At 43.4% G+C, this 18936-nt stretch overlaps 3 protein-coding genes across 4 annotated transcripts; 1 reads left to right on the forward strand and 2 right to left on the reverse strand.

Annotated features, from left to right (window-relative positions):
• Window positions 1-1460: 1460 nt before the first annotated feature.
• On the reverse strand, window positions 1461-6411 carry zbtb22a (zinc finger and BTB domain containing 22a). The gene is made up of 4 exons (XM_084380216.1): window positions 6021-6411; window positions 4323-4531; window positions 3415-4186; window positions 1461-3292 (listed from the first exon to the last, which is right to left on the reverse strand). Exons 2-4 carry the CDS (start codon window positions 4527-4529, stop codon window positions 2175-2177), a joined length of 2097 nt encoding a protein of 698 aa, XP_084236342.1. The 5' UTR covers window positions 4530-4531; window positions 6021-6411; the 3' UTR covers window positions 1461-2174.
• Window positions 6412-6608: 197 nt separating this feature from the next.
• scn1bb (sodium channel, voltage-gated, type I, beta b) lies at window positions 6609-13022 on the forward strand. The gene is made up of 6 exons (XM_084380217.1): window positions 6609-7746; window positions 7835-8001; window positions 9618-9855; window positions 10065-10206; window positions 11723-11797; window positions 12510-13022. Exons 1-5 carry the CDS (start codon window positions 7698-7700, stop codon window positions 11790-11792), a joined length of 666 nt encoding a protein of 221 aa, XP_084236343.1. The 5' UTR covers window positions 6609-7697; the 3' UTR covers window positions 11793-11797; window positions 12510-13022.
• Window positions 13023-13477: 455 nt separating this feature from the next.
• Window positions 13478-18847, reverse strand: naxe (NAD(P)HX epimerase). 2 transcript variants are annotated; one of them, XM_084379554.1, is made up of 7 exons: window positions 18759-18847; window positions 16893-17083; window positions 16699-16807; window positions 16310-16420; window positions 15554-15664; window positions 15060-15207; window positions 13478-14815 (listed from the first exon to the last, which is right to left on the reverse strand). In XM_084379554.1, exons 2-7 carry the CDS (start codon window positions 17063-17065, stop codon window positions 14616-14618), a joined length of 852 nt encoding a protein of 283 aa, XP_084235680.1. In that variant the 5' UTR covers window positions 17066-17083; window positions 18759-18847; the 3' UTR covers window positions 13478-14615. The 2 variants fall into 2 exon arrangements, with proteins under 2 accessions (XP_084235680.1, XP_084235679.1); XM_084379553.1 differs by having other exon boundaries at window positions 18682-18832.
• Between the last annotated feature and the right edge of the window lie 89 nt (window positions 18848-18936).

Raw genomic sequence — 18936 nt, forward strand, 5'->3', positions numbered from 1 at the left:
GTGAGAAAAACCAATGTTTCTCATCATCAGAAAGCACACAGATAGAACTTTTCAAGGACGACTGGCCGAACACCACGATTAGCGAAGAGCTCCATCGTTTTCTCTCTCATGTTCCCAACGATAATTGGCTCATCGTGGTAAAATCACATGAAGGCGAGGTGAGAGGTAATGTTTTCATTCACGTTTTAGGCCACTGTGGGTCGTCTCTACGCCGACAGTGGTCATACACACATCAAGTAACGGGAAATATCAAAACAAATGGACATTCGTTCTTCTTCTGTCGTTTCCCTGTACTGCGTCTGAATACGACAGGTTACATATGGTGTCATGAAATACCATTTGCTCTTGTTGCACCTCTTTGTCGGGGTATCCTTTGTTGTCACAGTCTCATGTTTGCATTTAAATGGAAATCTCTCCATTGAATGCATCTGAATTCATTAAACAACAGTCCATATTAGCTCGGAGGTCTTTCACGACTGATGGGGGATGTTTTCATCAAACACAGTGAATGTGAAACGCTGCAGCATCCATTTCCTGTGATTCAGTTGTGCAAATGAGACCTTTTTTTGCAGCACTGAGCAAGAGAGACCTCTGGTGCTCCAACACTGTGCTGCAAAACTACTGTTCAGTGATCCGGTACGAGCCGAACTGTTCTAGATTGATGCACAGTGCACAAGTTTAAATGAGCTTAGTTTATAGCTACATTAGTGCAGGGCGTGATGGTTTGTTAAAGTGACAGGACACCGACTGACATCCCCGAAACAACAGGAAGGCAGAATGGATGACACACTGTCTGATGTCCATGTGGCTCACTGGGCTCTGGTGTACCGACAACAGACATGTCAAATTTTATAAATACGGTACACCTTAACTAGGGCTGGGTATCATTACCTTTACTTCGATACCCGTTCCTCTGGCTGTAACAGTGTTTTTTCCTGCAAGCCTCGGGAGACAGCCGATCACCAGCACTATTAGACCGTTGGGACAACAAGCATGCTGCATGCTTATTGGCTCGCTGACACTGAAGAGATTAGCTCCTGTATTGAAATTTGGTATCTAATGACAAGACATTTTTTGATACTCGGTAACATGGAGGCAATTCGGTCGGCACCATAAAGGTATAACTTTTAATACCCAGCCTTAAACATAACTACTGTGGGCTACTTCTTTGTCGCCCGTGAAGAAAGTCCTCAGATTCCCTTAAGAAATCACTTAATTTTGTGAGATGTTGAGATAGGAGAAACTTTATATACTATAATTTGTGAAAACTATTACAAATTCTTCATTATTTGGGTCTTCTTGGTAATTCGGCAAATGTCCACTTCTGTTCGGATTAACCAAGACGCATCAACGCCACGTTTAAAAAGGCTCAATGCTTTCAGTTTCCTCAGTGACCTCGAATAACCACAAATGTTCTCCGATGAGCCTCAAGGTTCTTGAATAAAACCCAACAGTCCATAATCAATCAGAAAAACCCAAACTGGTTTTATTACCGTATATACCAAGATTCATTTTCTTTACATGTTGTGGAGAGACATCAATATGGCATAGAAAAACATGTTTTATACCTTTAGTATTTATTTCCTAATGCAGATCAATGGTAAATAATTTATGTGCAAAATTAACTTCATTCGGGCTCGAGAAGTACATTCACAACACTGCTTATTACAGACGTACAGCATCACCAAACAAGAACTGAGGCCACGTGGCACCGCACAAAATAAAAAAGGATCACTTGAATGAAGCAGGTGATTGTTACTTTACTCTCAGAAATACCAAGGACATGAAAAGAGTGCATATACAAAAGTTAAAACATAAGTGGCTGCTCAAAGAGGCCTTCAATGATTAGAGTCCGTAGACTTTTAAAGTCATCGTGACATTCATTGTCCTTCTTCTATGTATTTATGTCCCAGGCACCAGGATAACATGTTGGCAGTTAGCATTTCTGCAAACAGCCTAAAAGTTCACATTTGTGCATCTCATGAACATGATGTTTTGTGCCTAAACCTAACCAGATCATAAGCACAGCATTGTCACAACATAAAATAGAAAACTGAACCTTAAGGAATGTTAAGTTTCAAGATATCCCCGGTTTGCAGAAACGTTAATTTCCAACATTCATTCTGGTGATTGGGTTGCAATTTAAGTGCCGTTAAAAAAAAGTATGCTTCACATTAATTTCCACTAAAGCTTTCACTCGCCTCCTCTTTGAAAACGTGACTCCCGGCGGCTACATTTTGTGACTGAGTTCTTAGCTGATCCACGATCCCAGACACACTGCCCAACAGGCCACCCATCCCGTCCTCCATCTCCCCGTGAAAATCCACCTCCTCCACTTTCACTTGTCCTCCCGCTGCAAGAAAAGCCTCCCCGTCTTCAAATCCGTAACTGTAGCCGTCGTCCATATCGGCTGCTGGTGTGCTTGCGTTGTTGCCGTTAGCTGAAGAGCTGGAGGCGAGTCTCTCGCATCGGGCCTGATGCCTGAGGAAGCTGTCCCTCCAGATGACTTTCTTCCCACACAGGCCGCACTCGTAGGGCCGCAGCCCCCCGTGAGTCTTAAGGTGCTTGGTTAGATGGTGCTTCATCTTGAAGGACTTTGTGCAAACGGGACAGCCGAAGGGCCGTAGATTGAGGTGCTGCATCTTCACGTGCCGGTCACGCATGCTCTTCAGGGTGTAGGCTTTGCCACAGTGGCAGAAGTGGACTTTTCCCGTGTAGGGGGCGCCAGCGAGGGACACCGAGGAGGACGAAGATGGGGTTGGGGGTGAAGAGGGGGGTGGAAACGCAGCAGAGGATGGAGACGGATTGCGATTCGAGGTGGGAGTCAGTGAGCCACCTTGACCCACGCTGGTGGAGGGCCAGTTCACCTCCGAGCCTGCCACGGTGAAGTCAGGAGACACCGGCACTAAAGGCCTCTGGGACACCTGCCCTGTGCCGTCTTCAATCTCGTCATACGTGCCTCTGCTGAAGGTCCCTTCCGTGAAACACTCAAAGTCCGCATCCTCTTCCTCCTCGTCGTCATCCTCGTCTTTACTGCAGCTGCCGGCCTCTCCCTCCTGAGGCCTCTGCTCTTGTTGAGACCAGGGACCCGTCTGCCACTGCAGCCGGGCTGAGACCGAACAGGACGGACCTGGAGCTCCTTCAGCTGTTTGGCAAGCGTGAACACCGGGCGGGCCTGAGGAGGGATCACCTTCTACCAAGTTTCTCTGAACCTTCTCCTTCATCTCCTCCACACTGGCCTTCCCTGTGACATGTCCGGGACCTGCAGTCTCATTTGAAATTGGGTGGAGGCCTGTTGGAGAAACGTAGAATAAAATTAGATGCAGAGAACTACAGCATATTAGTTAGAGAATAGTTTGTTCGGCAGAGAAATATTACTTGTGTTAAAAGTAAAATGAGGCTTTTGTGTCTTACCACAGTGTCCCATTTGTGCAAAGCCTTCCTTCTTCTCCACCGCCTCGTCTCCGACTCCCTCATCGGCCTCGATCTCCCTTTTCTCACTCTTCCTCCTCTCCCGTGTCTCATCACAGTCGCCGCTCTCTCTATTCTTATCAAGCGGTCTATCGGTGTTTGCCGGCGCTCCCCGCTGTTGAAACCTGACTTTCTGCTTGAACGCGTCACCGCCAGGGAACCCCCCGTGGTTCCGAGTATTATGTCCTGGCCCATCATGAACAAAGTGGCTTGTTTTGGCTTGGCTCGACACCCAGGCCTCCTCACAGCTGGTGTAATCACCATCCGCATATCCAGGGAGGGTGTCCAGTTGAGAGTCTGCTAAGTGCTGAGCCGATGAGGGCCGTGGACGCCCCCATCTAGGAAATTGCTGCGGGCGTCTCCATGTAGCTAATGGAGGTAACGCATCAGGCTTCCTCTCCTTCCTTCTTCCCTCTGTTTCCAGATATAAGCAGTCGGTGCTGCTCGGGGACTGCTGGCGAGATGCAGTGCCATGGTGAGCTACAGCCGCCTCTCCGGGGATGACTTCAGCCGAGGGCCGGGGCCTCTTCAGGATCTCGGTGCACTTGTCCACGATGTGCCACATCTGGAGGAAACTGGCCACGGTGACGTAGTTAACAATGTCGTCGTGCACAATGCTCAGCTGGCCCGTGTAGGCAGAGCTCAGGACACTCTCGAAGGCCACTGGGTCCATAACCGAAGGTAGAGAAACAGTTGTGACATTCTTCAGTAACACCTGTTGAGAGATACGAACAAAAATGCTTAAAAGTTTTAGGCATCTGGATGAAATATGGGTTCAGTCAAGTGAAAAACAAACAACTTGTTTCTAATACATGAATCTGTGCACACAGCACTGATGTACTCTGGCCTACCTGGTCATGAAAGTAAGGCGAGGATGCAGCGAGCACACAGCGGTGGGCCCTGAACACTTGACCCTGCACCTGGATGGAGAGGTCACACAGCCGGCCCTCCTCCCGCTGCCGGTTCAGATTGTCCAGAACAGCAGCACGGGCCCCGGGGAAACACACCTGGACCGTCAAACCAGCAGGAGCAGCTGAAGCACTGCAGGTCGGATCCATGGCTACACAAAAGTAAAGAAAAGACTGAAGCATTACAAAGTGACACTGACGAGATCAACTCCTTAGTTATTGAAATTTGAATCGAACAACAAGACATTTTTCAATACTTGACTCGACTCGACTCGACTCGTAGCTGTGACACGTCCTTTCCCCTAGCACTGCATAAATTACTTCATCTCATCTTCGGTACTTTTTGTTGGGCAAATTACTTTAGAAACTCCACTTGCATTTAAAACAATAACAACAACTGACAATTCACATTATTCACATAACAGAGATATATCTGAACAAAGATATGTCACAGATCTATCAGTATCGGGGTTTATGTTGTCCGAAATGAGCCGATGTGATTTTTGTACAGAACATAATGTCAACATATGATTCTGGTAGGTTACAGGTAATAAATTCCCAGTTAAGTTTACAGTTTCAGTGCTGCCTTCATTATGATTGTATCTTTTCCTTTATATGTTTGAGGACCACATTTGAATAAAATGTGTGAATAAGTACGACATTAGGTTAGTTGTGGGCAGGACACCGTGTGAAGGATGATGCATCAGAGCCAAAGTAGCACATTTTTAAATGAGTTAATCTTATTGGCAATCTGACAAAAAAAAAATGCCGATACCGATAAATCAGAAAAAGCTGAATATTGGCCCCGATAATCGGCCAGTGCTGATTATCGGTCAACACTTACTCTTGTTCAGAACTTTTATTTGACAAACCAAGTCATTAAATCAAAATGATCTATCATTTAATTGGTTGTTTTCTAGATTAACACTTGCCTTACCTAACAATCATATAAACAAAAGCAGCAAATCCTCATTACTATGAGGCTGGGACAATGTATTGTTTGGTACATTTGCCTGACATCAATTAATCATTTACATTTTAACAAGAGCTCAACTTCCTGTTACTTACTGATCACTCTGTCAGTTGATTAGCTATACATGCATATATATAAGCTCTAACATCAGACACAACATAAGCAGGTTAATTGTCGATAAACATGAATTTATAGCCTGTTGTGGGCATCAAAAACTAAAAAGCAGCTAGCTCCACCTGATGCTCACTAGCTAGCCATCACTCAGCTACTTTTCAAGACACGAAGCAATACGTTAGTTAACACTGCTCGTCATATAATGTAAATCGGTTGTCTTTAAACGCGGTATTATCAACATGAACTCTGGTTATGGCCCCTGTCAACACTGCCCCGTGTTTTCGTCGGGGAAGCAACAAAAGGTGCATGCCTGCGTTAGCGCCTAGCTAACCAGGAGACGCTACTAGACAGCTAACGGTAGCTTCTCAAGACACGAAGCGACACGTTAGCTGACATAGCTCGTCATATAATGTCAAACGGTTGTCTTTTAAAAACGGTATTATAAACATGAAGTCTGGCTGTGTCGCCAGTCAACACTGCCCCGTGTTTTCATCTAGGAAGCTAACCGGGAGTCGCTACTAGCTAGTTAGCTAACGTTAGCTTAGGTACTTTACCTTTGAGCTGTCGGTGTGTGCTGTAGCTATTTGCAGCATCACATTATTATCGTGAACTCCAGACACGATGTACCCTCTCTTGTTTGTGTAAGAAAAAAAAAGGGAAAAAAAGCAAGCTAATAAATGCTAACAGCAGCTCGCCCGGAGGCGTAAGCTGGTGCTAGCTGGTGCTAGCTGGTTGCCAAATCAGCATCAGCATCCCTCACGCACAACATGAGTGGGTGTTTGGTGTGAATACGTGGCTTTAATCACTACAAACCGGCGTCACACTGTCCGCAGTGTCACACAAAATGTCGGGCTCACTTTGCAAGAGCTGGATTCAACATTAGCATGAGAATGTGTTGGTTAATTAACGACTGATCCGGAGTTATGTGAGGGAGAAGATGCCATCATCGGCTCACCCCCGCCCCCCCCTGTGGAGCTCCAGTTAAAGGGCCAGTTCACCACAATATCCGAGCATCGTGCTACCACAATTTGTGTGTGTGTGTGTGTGTGTGTGTGTGTGTGTGTGTGTTCCTGCTGCAAACCCCCCTTAAACCAGCCTCCTCGTAGCAGCAGATTCAGGACTAAAAAAGCTAAAGCTGGGTGGAGGACAGGAGCGTGAAGGGTCGTCACCAGCAGCATCTTGCTCGGCCCCGCACAGACACGCAACGCCGTCCTTTCTTTCTTTCTTTTTTTTTTTTTTTTTACCGCAGTGCATCTGCAGCATCCTCTGATCGGGGCGCCGCTGTGGCGTAGGAGAAAACATCCATAACCGGGACAGCAGGACGTGTTTCATTTATAGATACATATATTTTTCTCTCTCTCTCTCTCTCTCGGGCTTTTATGTAGCCGTGCGCGCGGTTTTATCTGCAATGCGCGCACGACCGACGCGTCCCCTCCACGAGATCGGTGAAGCGGATAGGTGAGAGGTTTTTCCATCGCACGAGAAGGATTTTGATTTTTGCCGAGGAGCCTGGACAGAGGAAGGAGGAGGAGGAGGAGGAGGAGGCCTGTGATCCATCCAGGAGAACAGGCTCTCCACCATTAAGTACTGTAGCCATTTGATTATCACAGAGCATGCAAGTTAATTATATATGCACCCGTGTTTAAGCGTATTGTATTGTAGCTGGCATGTTATATAAACATCCGTTATACCTGTGTGTACCTGCTGTCAGAGCACGCGGCCCCAGGCACCACTAATCATCTCACATTAGGGACCTCAGGGGGAAAAACACAACAGATAATCTAATCTCAGGGTGTTTGTTGATCTGGGGAGCACTGTGAGTCACCAGAGATAGATCTGGGTTGCTTCAGATGCTACCTTGATAATTTTTAAAAAAGCAGGAATTTGAATGCACAAAGCCTGGGTAGAGATACACGAAGGGTGGATTGTCTCGAAAAGCAGCAATACATCTGTGGCAATAAATCTTTGTAACCATCAGGAAGCTGTCGCTGGCTTGAGCCAAAGATCAGACACAATAACAGTGGATGGATTTTAGGCGTAGAGGAGGCCTCTGTGTTTAGATTCAAACACGTGACTTTACTGACGCACAGCTTTTAAGATCCAGTTTTATTAAAGTACAATAGGAAATCCTTTCCTTAAACTGGGAGGTGCTCAGTGTACGAGTGTCTCCACACTCGGAGCGCTGGTGTTAAAGTTCGTCACAAAAACAAGCGACTCCAACGACCGGTGACATGGCAGAGTCACACCTTCTGCTCCTTTCTCTCCTCTGCAGCCTGTTTGGTGAGTCGAGCTCATTACCTGTCACCTTTTATAATACGCTTCTACATCATGTCAACCCTGAGTAATCATTCCTGTATTTTATAAACAGTGAGCCAGTGTCATGGGGCCTGTGCCGAGGTGGACTCTGACACTGAGGCGGTGGCCGGCAAGGGATTCAAACTGGGCTGCATCTCCTGCAAGAGGAGGAGTGAGGTGGACGGTTCCGCCACCGTTGAATGGTACTTCAGGCCCAAAGGAGACGCCGATTTTGTCCATGTGAGTGATGTTTTAGTCAGCACAAATTGTATCTGACGCAGCGCGCCGCAGAGTGCAGGAAGGTTTTGTTCTCCTGGAGGAGTTTTAGTCGTGCAAGCATCCTCAGAATCAAATCTGTCCTCGGCTGCATTCCTGCAGACACAATCTATTTATGTAAGTATATATTGCACTGCCAAGCTCTGTCCCTTCCTTTGTCTCTCTCTTGCACAATTACGCCCTCGATTAGACGATGCCTCCTAGTGTGGAGGTCACAGTGAGCTTCATATGGAATCGATTGTGATATTTTAGACCAGCGAGAGATCCCCGAGGCTCCAGAGATGACACGCAGCTGTGTTGACTTCCTGTTATTGCATATTTGAGTCAGGATGACAGCCAAAGTAAATCCCACATGTGATTTCTCAACAAGAAACGATACAAAGAAACTTCCCAGCAGAATAGCAACAAGACCGAGGATTGAGGTGCGTCCAGCGGGCCGAAGTGCTTGAAGGGTCTCTCAAGGAGCCTTTTATGGCCACTTTCCGTAAGTCCTCATTTCCGCTGACTCTGCCTGAGGGAATAACGCTCAGTTCATAGTGTAACAGCGTTAAACAAAGGGTTACCATGGGTTACCAGGAGACGCCCAAAAACCTTTTAATAAAACAACAATAGGCCGGATGCTTTGATTTTTCTATTTATGAAACAAAAACTTCTGACATCTTCTTCTGGAACTGATTCTCCACTTAAATCACAAAAAGTAATAAGCTTTTGGAAACCCTGAAACCTCTGACTGTGTTTATGTACAAAATACAGGGTAGATGTTTTTGTCATTTTTTAAACAGCATTTAAAATTTACGTACTACATGAGTTCAGGAGTCTCGCAGTCTGAGGAGTGAAGCTGCTCTGTGAGGAGTGAAGCTGCTGTGGATACTTCTGTATCATTTGTCAGAAGGCAGCGGGGTGAACAGACTGTGGCTGGGCTGGTGTTTGTGTCTGTGATGTTTTAGCATCCTTTGCGCTCTCTGCAGACATCTCACTTCACCGATGTCAATGATGCTCTGTAGATGGTACCAGTGATGTTCTGGGCAGGTTTTAATCAGCCGCTGTGGAGCCTTCCTGTCCTGGGCCGTGCAAGAACCGTGATGTTTCCAGTCAGGATGTCAGGACGTTGACCAGCATCTTGCTCCAGAATTTAGTCTTCGTTAGTTCCCGTAGAAGGTGGAGCCTTTTCTGTGCTTTTTTTAACCAGGGTGGTGATGTGTGATGACCAAGACAGGTTCCCAGTCGTGCAACTAATGATTATTTTCATTGTTGATTCTATCGATTGTTTTCTCAATTAATCAATGTTTTGTTAGATGTTCTTTGTTTTCCAAAGCCCAAGACGACGTCCACAACCCTAAGATATTCAGTTTAAAAACAGAAACTATTCACATTTAAGGAACTGGAATTAGAGAATTTTGACTAGTTTTTCTTAAAAATCTCATAACGGATGAATCGATTATCAAAATAGTTGACGAACTTTGTTTGCGGTTGTTGTTTGTATGTACGGAGAGAATGACGATCGATTGCAATACTTACACAATCGATGTATGTGTAGACGTAATGAGATCTGATTAACCTTGATGTCTCCCGGGCTCCAGATCTACACCTACAACGAGGACGGCCCCTCCATACAAAACGAACACTTCATTGACCGTGTGGACTGGAACGGGAGCAAGAGGAGCAACGACATCCAAGACGGGTCCATCTACGTGCTCAACGTCACCCTCAACGACACGGGCACCTACCGCTGCTACTTCCACCGCATCCTCTTCTACGCCAACTATGAGTACAACACCATCGTCAGCAAGGTGGTCCACCTCAATGTGGTGAGGAAAGGTACGAGGAAATCAAGTGCAGTACTCTGTAACTATGAGCATTTAATGGATGGCAGATTTTAATGTGAAATTACTGTGGTGAGCCGTCCACGTGACCGAGCGGAGTAGATATGAGTGTTTACAGACAGATCTACCATAGCTTTGCATTATCACTCCCATCCCAACAAAAGATTGATTGATTGATTGATTGAATTTCCTTCCTGCGTTCAGCCACCAGAGGAACAGCTTCCATCGTGTCCGAGGTCATGATGTACGTGTCCATCATCGGCCTTCAGGTCTGGCTGCTCATAGAGATGATTTACTGCTACAGGAAAATATCAGCAGCCGGGGAGGAAGCATTACGAGAAGCTGCGTAAGTATTTTTGATTGCATACATCTGTATGCTCACGTGCTCACGACATGTGAAAACCTTGTCGCTCCAGTTATGATGATTCAGTTTTGACTTTGATTATTTAATGAATGGTTAAGCTAAAAACGCAGTTGTTGAAAAGCAGATAATTTGGAGATTCAAGGTTTTCGTGTGTTGCAGAGCCCAAACGAAGTACTGGAGACAAATACCTCCACAGATATTTGAGTCTAAAAATCCAGTCACGATATATCGACCATGATTAGTCTTTAGAATAAACAGGTTACATAAGCAACTATTATGGATAAGAATGTAATAAATTTGTTGATTAAAAAATATTGATACTGAGCAGGTCAGTTTACTGTATCGATATATCTCTTTGGCTCTTGCGTGCATGCAAAGCTCGAAACAAGCCGGGTCAATCTCTCACACAGAGCTTTAATTGGTGGGCTCGACCACCAGCAAGCTGTCTTGACAGTTCTGACCTTTGAGCAAACGGAGAGCCAAAAAAGTCCAAACTGAAGGAAGCTAAGTAGCTCCACTTTTTCCATCAACCCTCTTTTGCTCCACAAAAGAGGAATGGTTTTCACACAAAGCTACGAGACGGGAGTCGATTGTACAAACAGAGTGGTGGAAGTTAGCATCGGCCTGTTTCTACGGGGGTTCTTCAATTGGATTTTGGATAATGGCAGAAAATTATATATGGCATTTAACCATAAACCCATTAAAAAAAAACCCTTTGACATTGAGACGAGGGGACTGGAAGTTAAAAAATTCTGACTTACTTTCAGGTTTTAGGACTCATTCCTGCGGCAATTTATATATCTGTCAAATAAAGTTGTAAGCTTATCGTCCTGCTAGCCAGTGAGTTATCAAGCTAACTAATGACCAAGTTACTGACTGAGTTACCGAGCTAACTCACTGGAAACTTAGCAATTGGCGATTTTGGACTGACTAGCACTAGCATTTTTTCTGACTTTCTAGCTTGTTAGCGACAGTGGTTCCCCTTTTGGAAGCAAATTTGAGTCCTTTACTCAAACAGCTCATTCCCAAACTCGCCGATGTGTTAAAAATAAAACATTTGGTGTGAAAATGTTGCTTGATAAGTGTGTATTTCCCCATGAATACTGCACATTTATATTCATGTGTTATTGCTGAAGTCACACCTATAATTTAACCGAGCTTTGTCACGTCCTCTCTTTGGTTCAAAATGCTCCCATTTTGTCCGTCGTACTTATTTTCAAGATGATCAATGTTTCCATCGTGTTTGTGTGTTTTCACTTTTGTCTTTTTGTCACGCTCCCGGTGTCTACTTGTCATGTTTTCGTCTTGTCATCCTCCTTCCTAGTAAAAACCAAAACCAAAACCAAAACCTCCCTCCTGTAAGTCAAGAAACAAAGACCTGTCATACAACCATAGCTGTGATGTTTTAGTTTTGCATTTTTTTCACCCATTTCATTCTGCCAAAGTACATTTTTTTCTTTTTGATAACCTGGGCTCGGTTTTTCTCCTCTCTCTCTAGAAATGCTGAGTATTTAGCTATAGCCTCAGAAAGTAAAGACAACTGCGCAGGAGTGCAGGTTGGAGAATAGCACAGGTACGTTGTGATGTCCATGTTGTACGTGTTTGTCATACGTGTTTTTCATTAGAAACACTGAAGTGTGTTGTTAAATATCCCTTGTTGACCAGTTCTAACGAAGACTTGAATCGCAGTACTTGTTTGGTCCCAACTGTGTACAGTACACAGTTACCTGCTTCTCATGGCCGACACCAATAAGATAACAAATCATTTTAAAGTTACAATTTAAGTCTTTTATACAGTCCCGTTTTATATTGTGTTGTGCTACTTTGTAAAGGTAATCAGCAATTATCGTTTCTAAAAGATACTGGCTTTGCAACAAAACAAATTTCCAACATTAAAAAAAAGTTCTTTCCACATTTGTTCTTGATTGAGCTTTAAGTCTAAATACGTTACCTAACAGATGAATTGTGTTTCATATCTGGGGACAGTTCCAGTCTGTCTGACCCATTTATTCTTGATCTGACTGTAGTTTGATCACAGCTCTTATATATCAGCAGCCTAACTGTGCTGAATATTGATGAATCCATGGTGGTTTCTCTCAGTCTTCTGTCTGTTTTGTGTGGGATCTATAATATTGTATCAACTCTATACCATAAAGACTCAGTTGTAGTAGAATAAACCCTCCATCATGAACAGTGTAGTGCTTCTTGATGAACTGGATTTTCTATAAGAACTGGTTTTGAATAGTTTCCATTAAATCCCTAACTCATGTTGTCTTTATCTTCAGGCTTCTCCCGTGGACAGAAGACATCCTTCCACCCTCTGACCTGCATGTAGACAACTCAGAGGAAAATCTCCTCTTTATCTCAAGTCTCTGTTTTACCTTTTCCTCGACAAAGATCACAACTGGATATGACAAACAAAGAGAACATGGTACCAGCACTGTATATAGTACTCTGCGCTCAACAGCATGTCTTGCACTTACATGAGAACCCATTATGCATTAATGAGCCACATTGTCGGAAGCATATACTGTACATACAGTATTTCTTTAAGTGTACGTAGTCACACGTTTATATGAACTCTAAGTGGTACTATGGCGGACTCCATGAGGCTGATTGTAAAAGAAAGCTTTTTACTACATCACCACCACCTAATGTATAAATCATAAGACACAAAACACGTATGGTAACGTTCTTTATAAAGCAGAATGTAATGGAGTATGATAGACTTTCTTTCCAGTTGCTAGTTGTACATGACATCCAATCTTAAGATGTACGAATAAAAAAATTAAAAAGTATGTAATGGAGAAGTCTTCTGTTGATGGTAATAATGCATCCTCATAGAAATGTTGCTGATTTCTCTGTCGATGCTTGAAATGGACGGCTGTTGATACAGAAACAACTAGAATGGCACTCAGTAGAGAGTATACCTCCGTCAAGGCCAAACAGTTCCCTTTTGTTCTCACTCATAGATACCAGACATCTAAATACACCTGATTTCTTTCATCAAGTCAGAAATATTTCAAATGAAAATGATGAAAAACGCCCTACTGTATCTCACAATTTTATAGACAGTGAGGAAAATTCCTGGATCCGTCCCTTTATCCAGATCTGCACCAAAAGTTAATCGGTCAAGTTTAGTAAAAAATCCGTTCAGTAGTTGTTATGTAATCTTGCTGACAAACCAACAAACAAACGGACATGGGTGAAAACATAACCTCCTTGGCGTGGGAACAAAGCAGACAACTTGCAATCATTTTTATTTATTTATTTACATTTTCATTTTAGTGTTTTCATGAAGGTGAAGCATCCACGATGTTACAACTTTGTGCTTTAACTAAAGCTCTATTGAAACACCTTATTATTATTACAGCACAGAATTCAGATCCAAACCATCATCATACACAGAATGGGAACCAATGAAATTCCCAGATTTAAAGGAATAGTTTAACTTTTAGGAAATGCACTAATTTGATTTCTTTGCAAAGGTTGGATGTAAAGATTGATTCCACTCTCATGTCTGGGTGGAAAGCACAGAGCTGGATTCAGGACATGATTAGCAAAACTTAGCATACAGACTTAAAAAAAAACACCTACCAGCTCCTTTAACGCTCCCTAATTATCAATTTATCACCATATACTGTCAATGAACACGCATTTTAAAAGGGACAGAACACCCCAAAATAAAATAAAAAATACATATCTACATCAGCTGTAGAGATGTCCACCTTCTCTCAAATATAGTGGGTCTAGACGCCTCTGAGCTCGTTGCGCTCAAAGCACAAAATAATTCATTTGAAAAGCTCAACAGCAATGTCTCTTTCCAGATATGATGCCCTGGTTACTGAAGATAATCCACAGACCTTGTTGTGTCCTCCTTTTCTGAGCTGTTGTATTAGCTAGCTTTAAGCTTAGTATACGTCTCGTATATGAGTAGATGCATGAGTCCTTCTCTCCGAAACTACCAAAAACATCTAGATTGATAAACAGGCCTACAAGTAAAAGAGAAAAGGATGTATATTCGATTTGGGGGTGAACTGTTCCTACAGGCATGCTGGTATTTGGCATTTGGGAAACTTGGTATGATGATAAAACTCCTGGAAAATTAATATTTGCCAAGAAATAACTCAATTCATTTTTACTTTCTGTTTGTGTATAGATGAAACAAACAACGTGTGTGTTCATTTGTGAGCTTTGAGAGGTGCTGGTAGGCATATGTACCAACGTAGGACAGAGCCAGGCTCGCTGTTTTCCCCATTTCTAGTCTTAATGCTAAGCTAGGCTACCTCCAGACTCGGGCTCCGTAATTATTAGACATTAGAAAGGTACCAATCGCAAGGGAGACGAGAATCAAGAACTATTCCTTTAATGACGACACTGAAACCTCTGATCTACAGTTGTAACACACAGTCTGTGCCGGGGTACTGAGGCAGGTTAAGTTGGTACTTCCTCTCCAGGCCCGGTGGCACAAAGCGGCCTCCCAGGAAGTGGTATCGTCCTCTGAACAAGGAGGCAGACTTCTTGGGAGCAGTGAGAGAGATGAGCATGTCGGGCTGCAGTCCGTCTGCACGTCCCTGCTCCACATCCCAGCCTTTAAAAAAACAAACAAAAGGGAAGGAAAGGGGATGTCAACAATCCACAATCACTGGAGGTTCACTGGCGAAACTGGACATGGTAAATTTGTTAAAAATCTTGTATTGAGACCAAGAAAAGCAGCAGAAAAACATAGTTATATGTAACATTCTTTTAGGTACTCCTTGATAGCAGATTCAAACTTACTAACATAGAAGGAGGTTAATATTTTAGTGGAAATCTTTATTCTTGTGAGGACTGACCTGAGGGGATGTCGATGCTAGCGATGGGGACTGTCGTCTTATTCAACACTTCTAGGATGGAACCGAAAGGCTCTCGCACGGCCCCCTTGAAGCTGAAGCCGAAGATGGCGTCTATCACCAGGTTGTAAGCCTCATCGATCACTTTAGCCTGAGGAATCAATGATTTCAAAATAAATGTGTTGTTTTTTTCTTTTGCACTGGCAAACACCGAGCTTTTACTATCACAAAACAACAACTTGAAAACATCAGTACAGCCACTATTCCAGCCTCTGCATGATGACTGTATCAATCAATCCATTACATAATAGAGTGAGTCCACCACAGGGGAATAATTGAGGCTTCATCTGATCTAAACTGCAGCCTCATTTATCACAATCTAATGTGTATACTCTCACAGCTTGGGATAAAATGCTCTCTCGTAAACACAATACACAAGAAGCATTGTATTCATCGCTGTGTGTACAACACTGCTGCATAATTTATTATCAACAAACCTCAGGCATCTCAGTCAGGAAGGGGATCTCCATTTTCTGGCACTGTGTGGTCAGACCCTGGAACAGAGGTTTGTTCGGTCTCTTCGGGTAGAGGATGGTGGGCTCGTAACCCTGCAAGAGGACGCACAATGATGAACAAAAGTGAAAGCTACAAGATTGACCAAGCAGGTTAATCTGAACTCTGCACAGACCAGGAGGTTAATATCATAGTTGTGGAAAAAGAAAATGCCAACTGAGGCATTATGTTGCAGAGACTGACCTTAAGTGATACTCTGCTAGCGCTGCTAAACCGCCTGAGGTCAGAGTCTGCTCTAATACACTAATGGAGTATTAATCTGGTGTTGTGCAGCGGGGGTGGAAGAACGATTCAAATCCTTTACTTCAGTAAAAGAATAAATATCTCTTAATGTACATAAAGTAACGGGGGTGCTTGTTAAGCCAAACGAACCCTTTCATAGTGTTATTTTATTGGATGATTATTACTGATGCATCTTTGTTGTAGCGGATTTTAACGACTTCATCGTTTAATAAGTCAACTTTTATATAACGTGTAACTCTGTAACATTGAGAGCAACGAAAAAGGGCGTCAAAAAATGTGTGAAAAATGACCAGCAGTCAAAGCTGTTAAAGAAATGTAATTAGAGTAGAATAATAGAAATACTCAAGTGAAGTAATAGTACCTGGAAATTGTTCTTGAAATTAAAATGAACTGTACTTAGCTACGAGCTCACTGTCACATGAGTGAAGGACACTCACAAAGAGTTTAAGGTGTCGGGCACAGACCAGGCCATCGCCTCCGTTGTTACCTGGTCCACAAATCACCAGCAGAGAAGGTCTGGCCTTCACCAGGGAAGTGAGTGGATACGCCTGCAGGAAAAAAACAGACAGAGAAAATCTATACAGCACTGAACTACAACTGGTGTTTGACAAGAAAACAAGGATTTTCTTCACAGCAGCTTCTCAGGAGAAATACTTCTAGTGAGACAGTTTCAGAGAACGGAAACATCTGATTAGACTTCAGGGAATAATCTGATTAGTGTTAATGCAAAACCTGGTTTCCTGGTAACACAACTAGGCTTTTTGAGGAGAAACCAAGTAGAAGTGATACCTAAAAGGTCTAACCCTAACCCTGTTCGGCATCTCACCCTTGTGACGGCTGTGGCGCAGCTGAGTCCGGCCAGCTCCATCAGCTGGTCCACACTGAAGCCGTACTCACTGAAGAGCTCCTCATCGATGTGCTGGGCCTCCTCCTGCCTGTGGAGCATCGACGGGTCAGTTTGTACACTCAGACAGTCAGTTAACGGTTTAACTGCTCAGTTTACAAGATATTAAACTTCACCCAAGATATTTGATGGTCTGGGCCATGGTGGATGCTGCTCTGCTACTGAAACAGTCCTTCTTGTGGTGATTAGCTGCAGCGGACAGCGGGCATGTCCCCGGCTGAGCGAGGACTGTCGCAGCTCTTGAGGTCACCAGGAAGCCGATCCCAAACAGAGCCCGCACACTCAACATTCAGGTGGATCCAAACTCCTGCAACAGAGGAGACCACAGTCATCTACCCCACACTGATCCCATCCATGACTTAAAGAACTGACAGAAGCAGAAGTGTAAAGCAAAAACAAGAAGCCTGAGAGGGAGCTATGATTCAGACAGACAACTCCAGTGTTTGTGTACGTTTTCCCACTAATGAAAGCTCTGCTGCACAGTCTGCTGACACCGCTGCCTCCTACAGCTGCTACACTGCTTTCGCTGCTGGCTCGCGTTCTTCTTTGCTTCCTCCGTCCACCTGCAGAGACTCAGTCCCAGAGGGGGATTTGCATTAGTCATCCCTGTGCTCTCAGCTTCTACTCAATATGCTTCACAGGAAGAGACAGCACGAACATTCTTGCTGCCAACACCAACGGCCGTTTTCTTTTTCTGTAAACTTTGCATTCTAATCAAGTGCAAAACAATCCTTTGGTTTGTGAACTCGAGTGTGGCATTATGACCGTTACCATCTCGGTGGTAAGAGGCGAGAGGCGACCATTTTCTGACGAGAGGGTGGAGCTGGGACCTGAATGAAGACACGCCTTGGATGCTACTTGTCAATCACAAGGTAACCACACCATAAACCAGACCATAAACTCACTAGGAAACTTTCACTGAGGTAATAAGTGAAGTGAGAAGTAGGGCCATTTTCTCATAAGCTTATATACTCTATCGCCCCCTGCTGGCCATGATAGAGAATGCCAGTTTAAGGCACTCTTGCATTGACCTCACTTTTTAGACCTGGAAGCCCCGTCTGTATTTTATAAAGTCAAATATTTTAATACAGGAGTCTGAACTTGTGATTAGAGCAGAATCATACTCCACAGAACAGATCATAACAAGCTGGTCTGCAACTGATCATTACACTCACTTTCTTTTGATCTGTTGCTTGATTTTTTATTAATTCATTCATTAAACGTCAGAAAATAATTAGAAAAAAAAGCTATTAATATGGACACTTGTAGGGACAAAAGTAGAAATGAAAATAGTAGACATTTGTCAGTGATAGAAAATAGAGAAAAGCATGATTTTTCAGATTTGAGAAGGGCATCCATGACAAAATTCAGTCAATGATTAATTTTCTGTCAACCAACAAATCTTAAAAAAGTATGAAAAAGAAAAATGTATGAATCAAATGCCAAAATGAGGATAAAATTTAGTTAACACAGTTTGAAAGCTAGTTTTACTTCATAACATGCAGCTCTATTGAACTAACATTAACTTGATTACTTTTTATTAAGTGACAGTGCACACATCAGTTTATATGAATACACACAATAATCATGCTGATGTTACTTTAAATGATATTAAACTGCCACACAGCTCCACCTGCTGCTTTACTAAATTATTTTAGCAACTTTAGCAGACAGCAACAAGCTAACCTGCCCTTTGCGGACATGACAGTAAGTTAAGAGTAAAGTGTGTTAATTTAAAAGGTTTGTTTTTACAGTTGGACTTGAAATGAGACGCAGAAAGATGAAGTCGCACTTTCTCTACAGTCTGTTTACTTTCTGCTGTTGTTGTGAGCTGCTAACTTTAGCTAACGCTCAGCATTAGCTTGACTTTGCTTGACTTCGTGACGAAGCGTTGATAAAACTCACCAAAAGTTAACAAGCCCCTCTTGAAAACAACTTCACATGCAAGTTTGTCCTTTAAAACATGCAGTGACACAACTTACACAGCGATAACACCCTGAAAGAAAGTAGCAGCAGTGAAATGACACTCCCAGCCCAGCGGTGTCACACACTTCCGGGTTTTAAAACGAACACATCCGGTCTAATTTCAAAATAAAAGTACGATCAATGGAACTACACTTAAAAGTAATACACCAGGAGAGGGCGGACTGGCTTTATTAT

Source organism: Pagrus pagrus (assembly GCF_965226575.1).
Source record: "Pagrus pagrus genome assembly, chromosome: 17".
NCBI classification, from domain to species: domain Eukaryota; kingdom Metazoa; phylum Chordata; class Actinopteri; order Spariformes; family Sparidae; genus Pagrus; species Pagrus pagrus.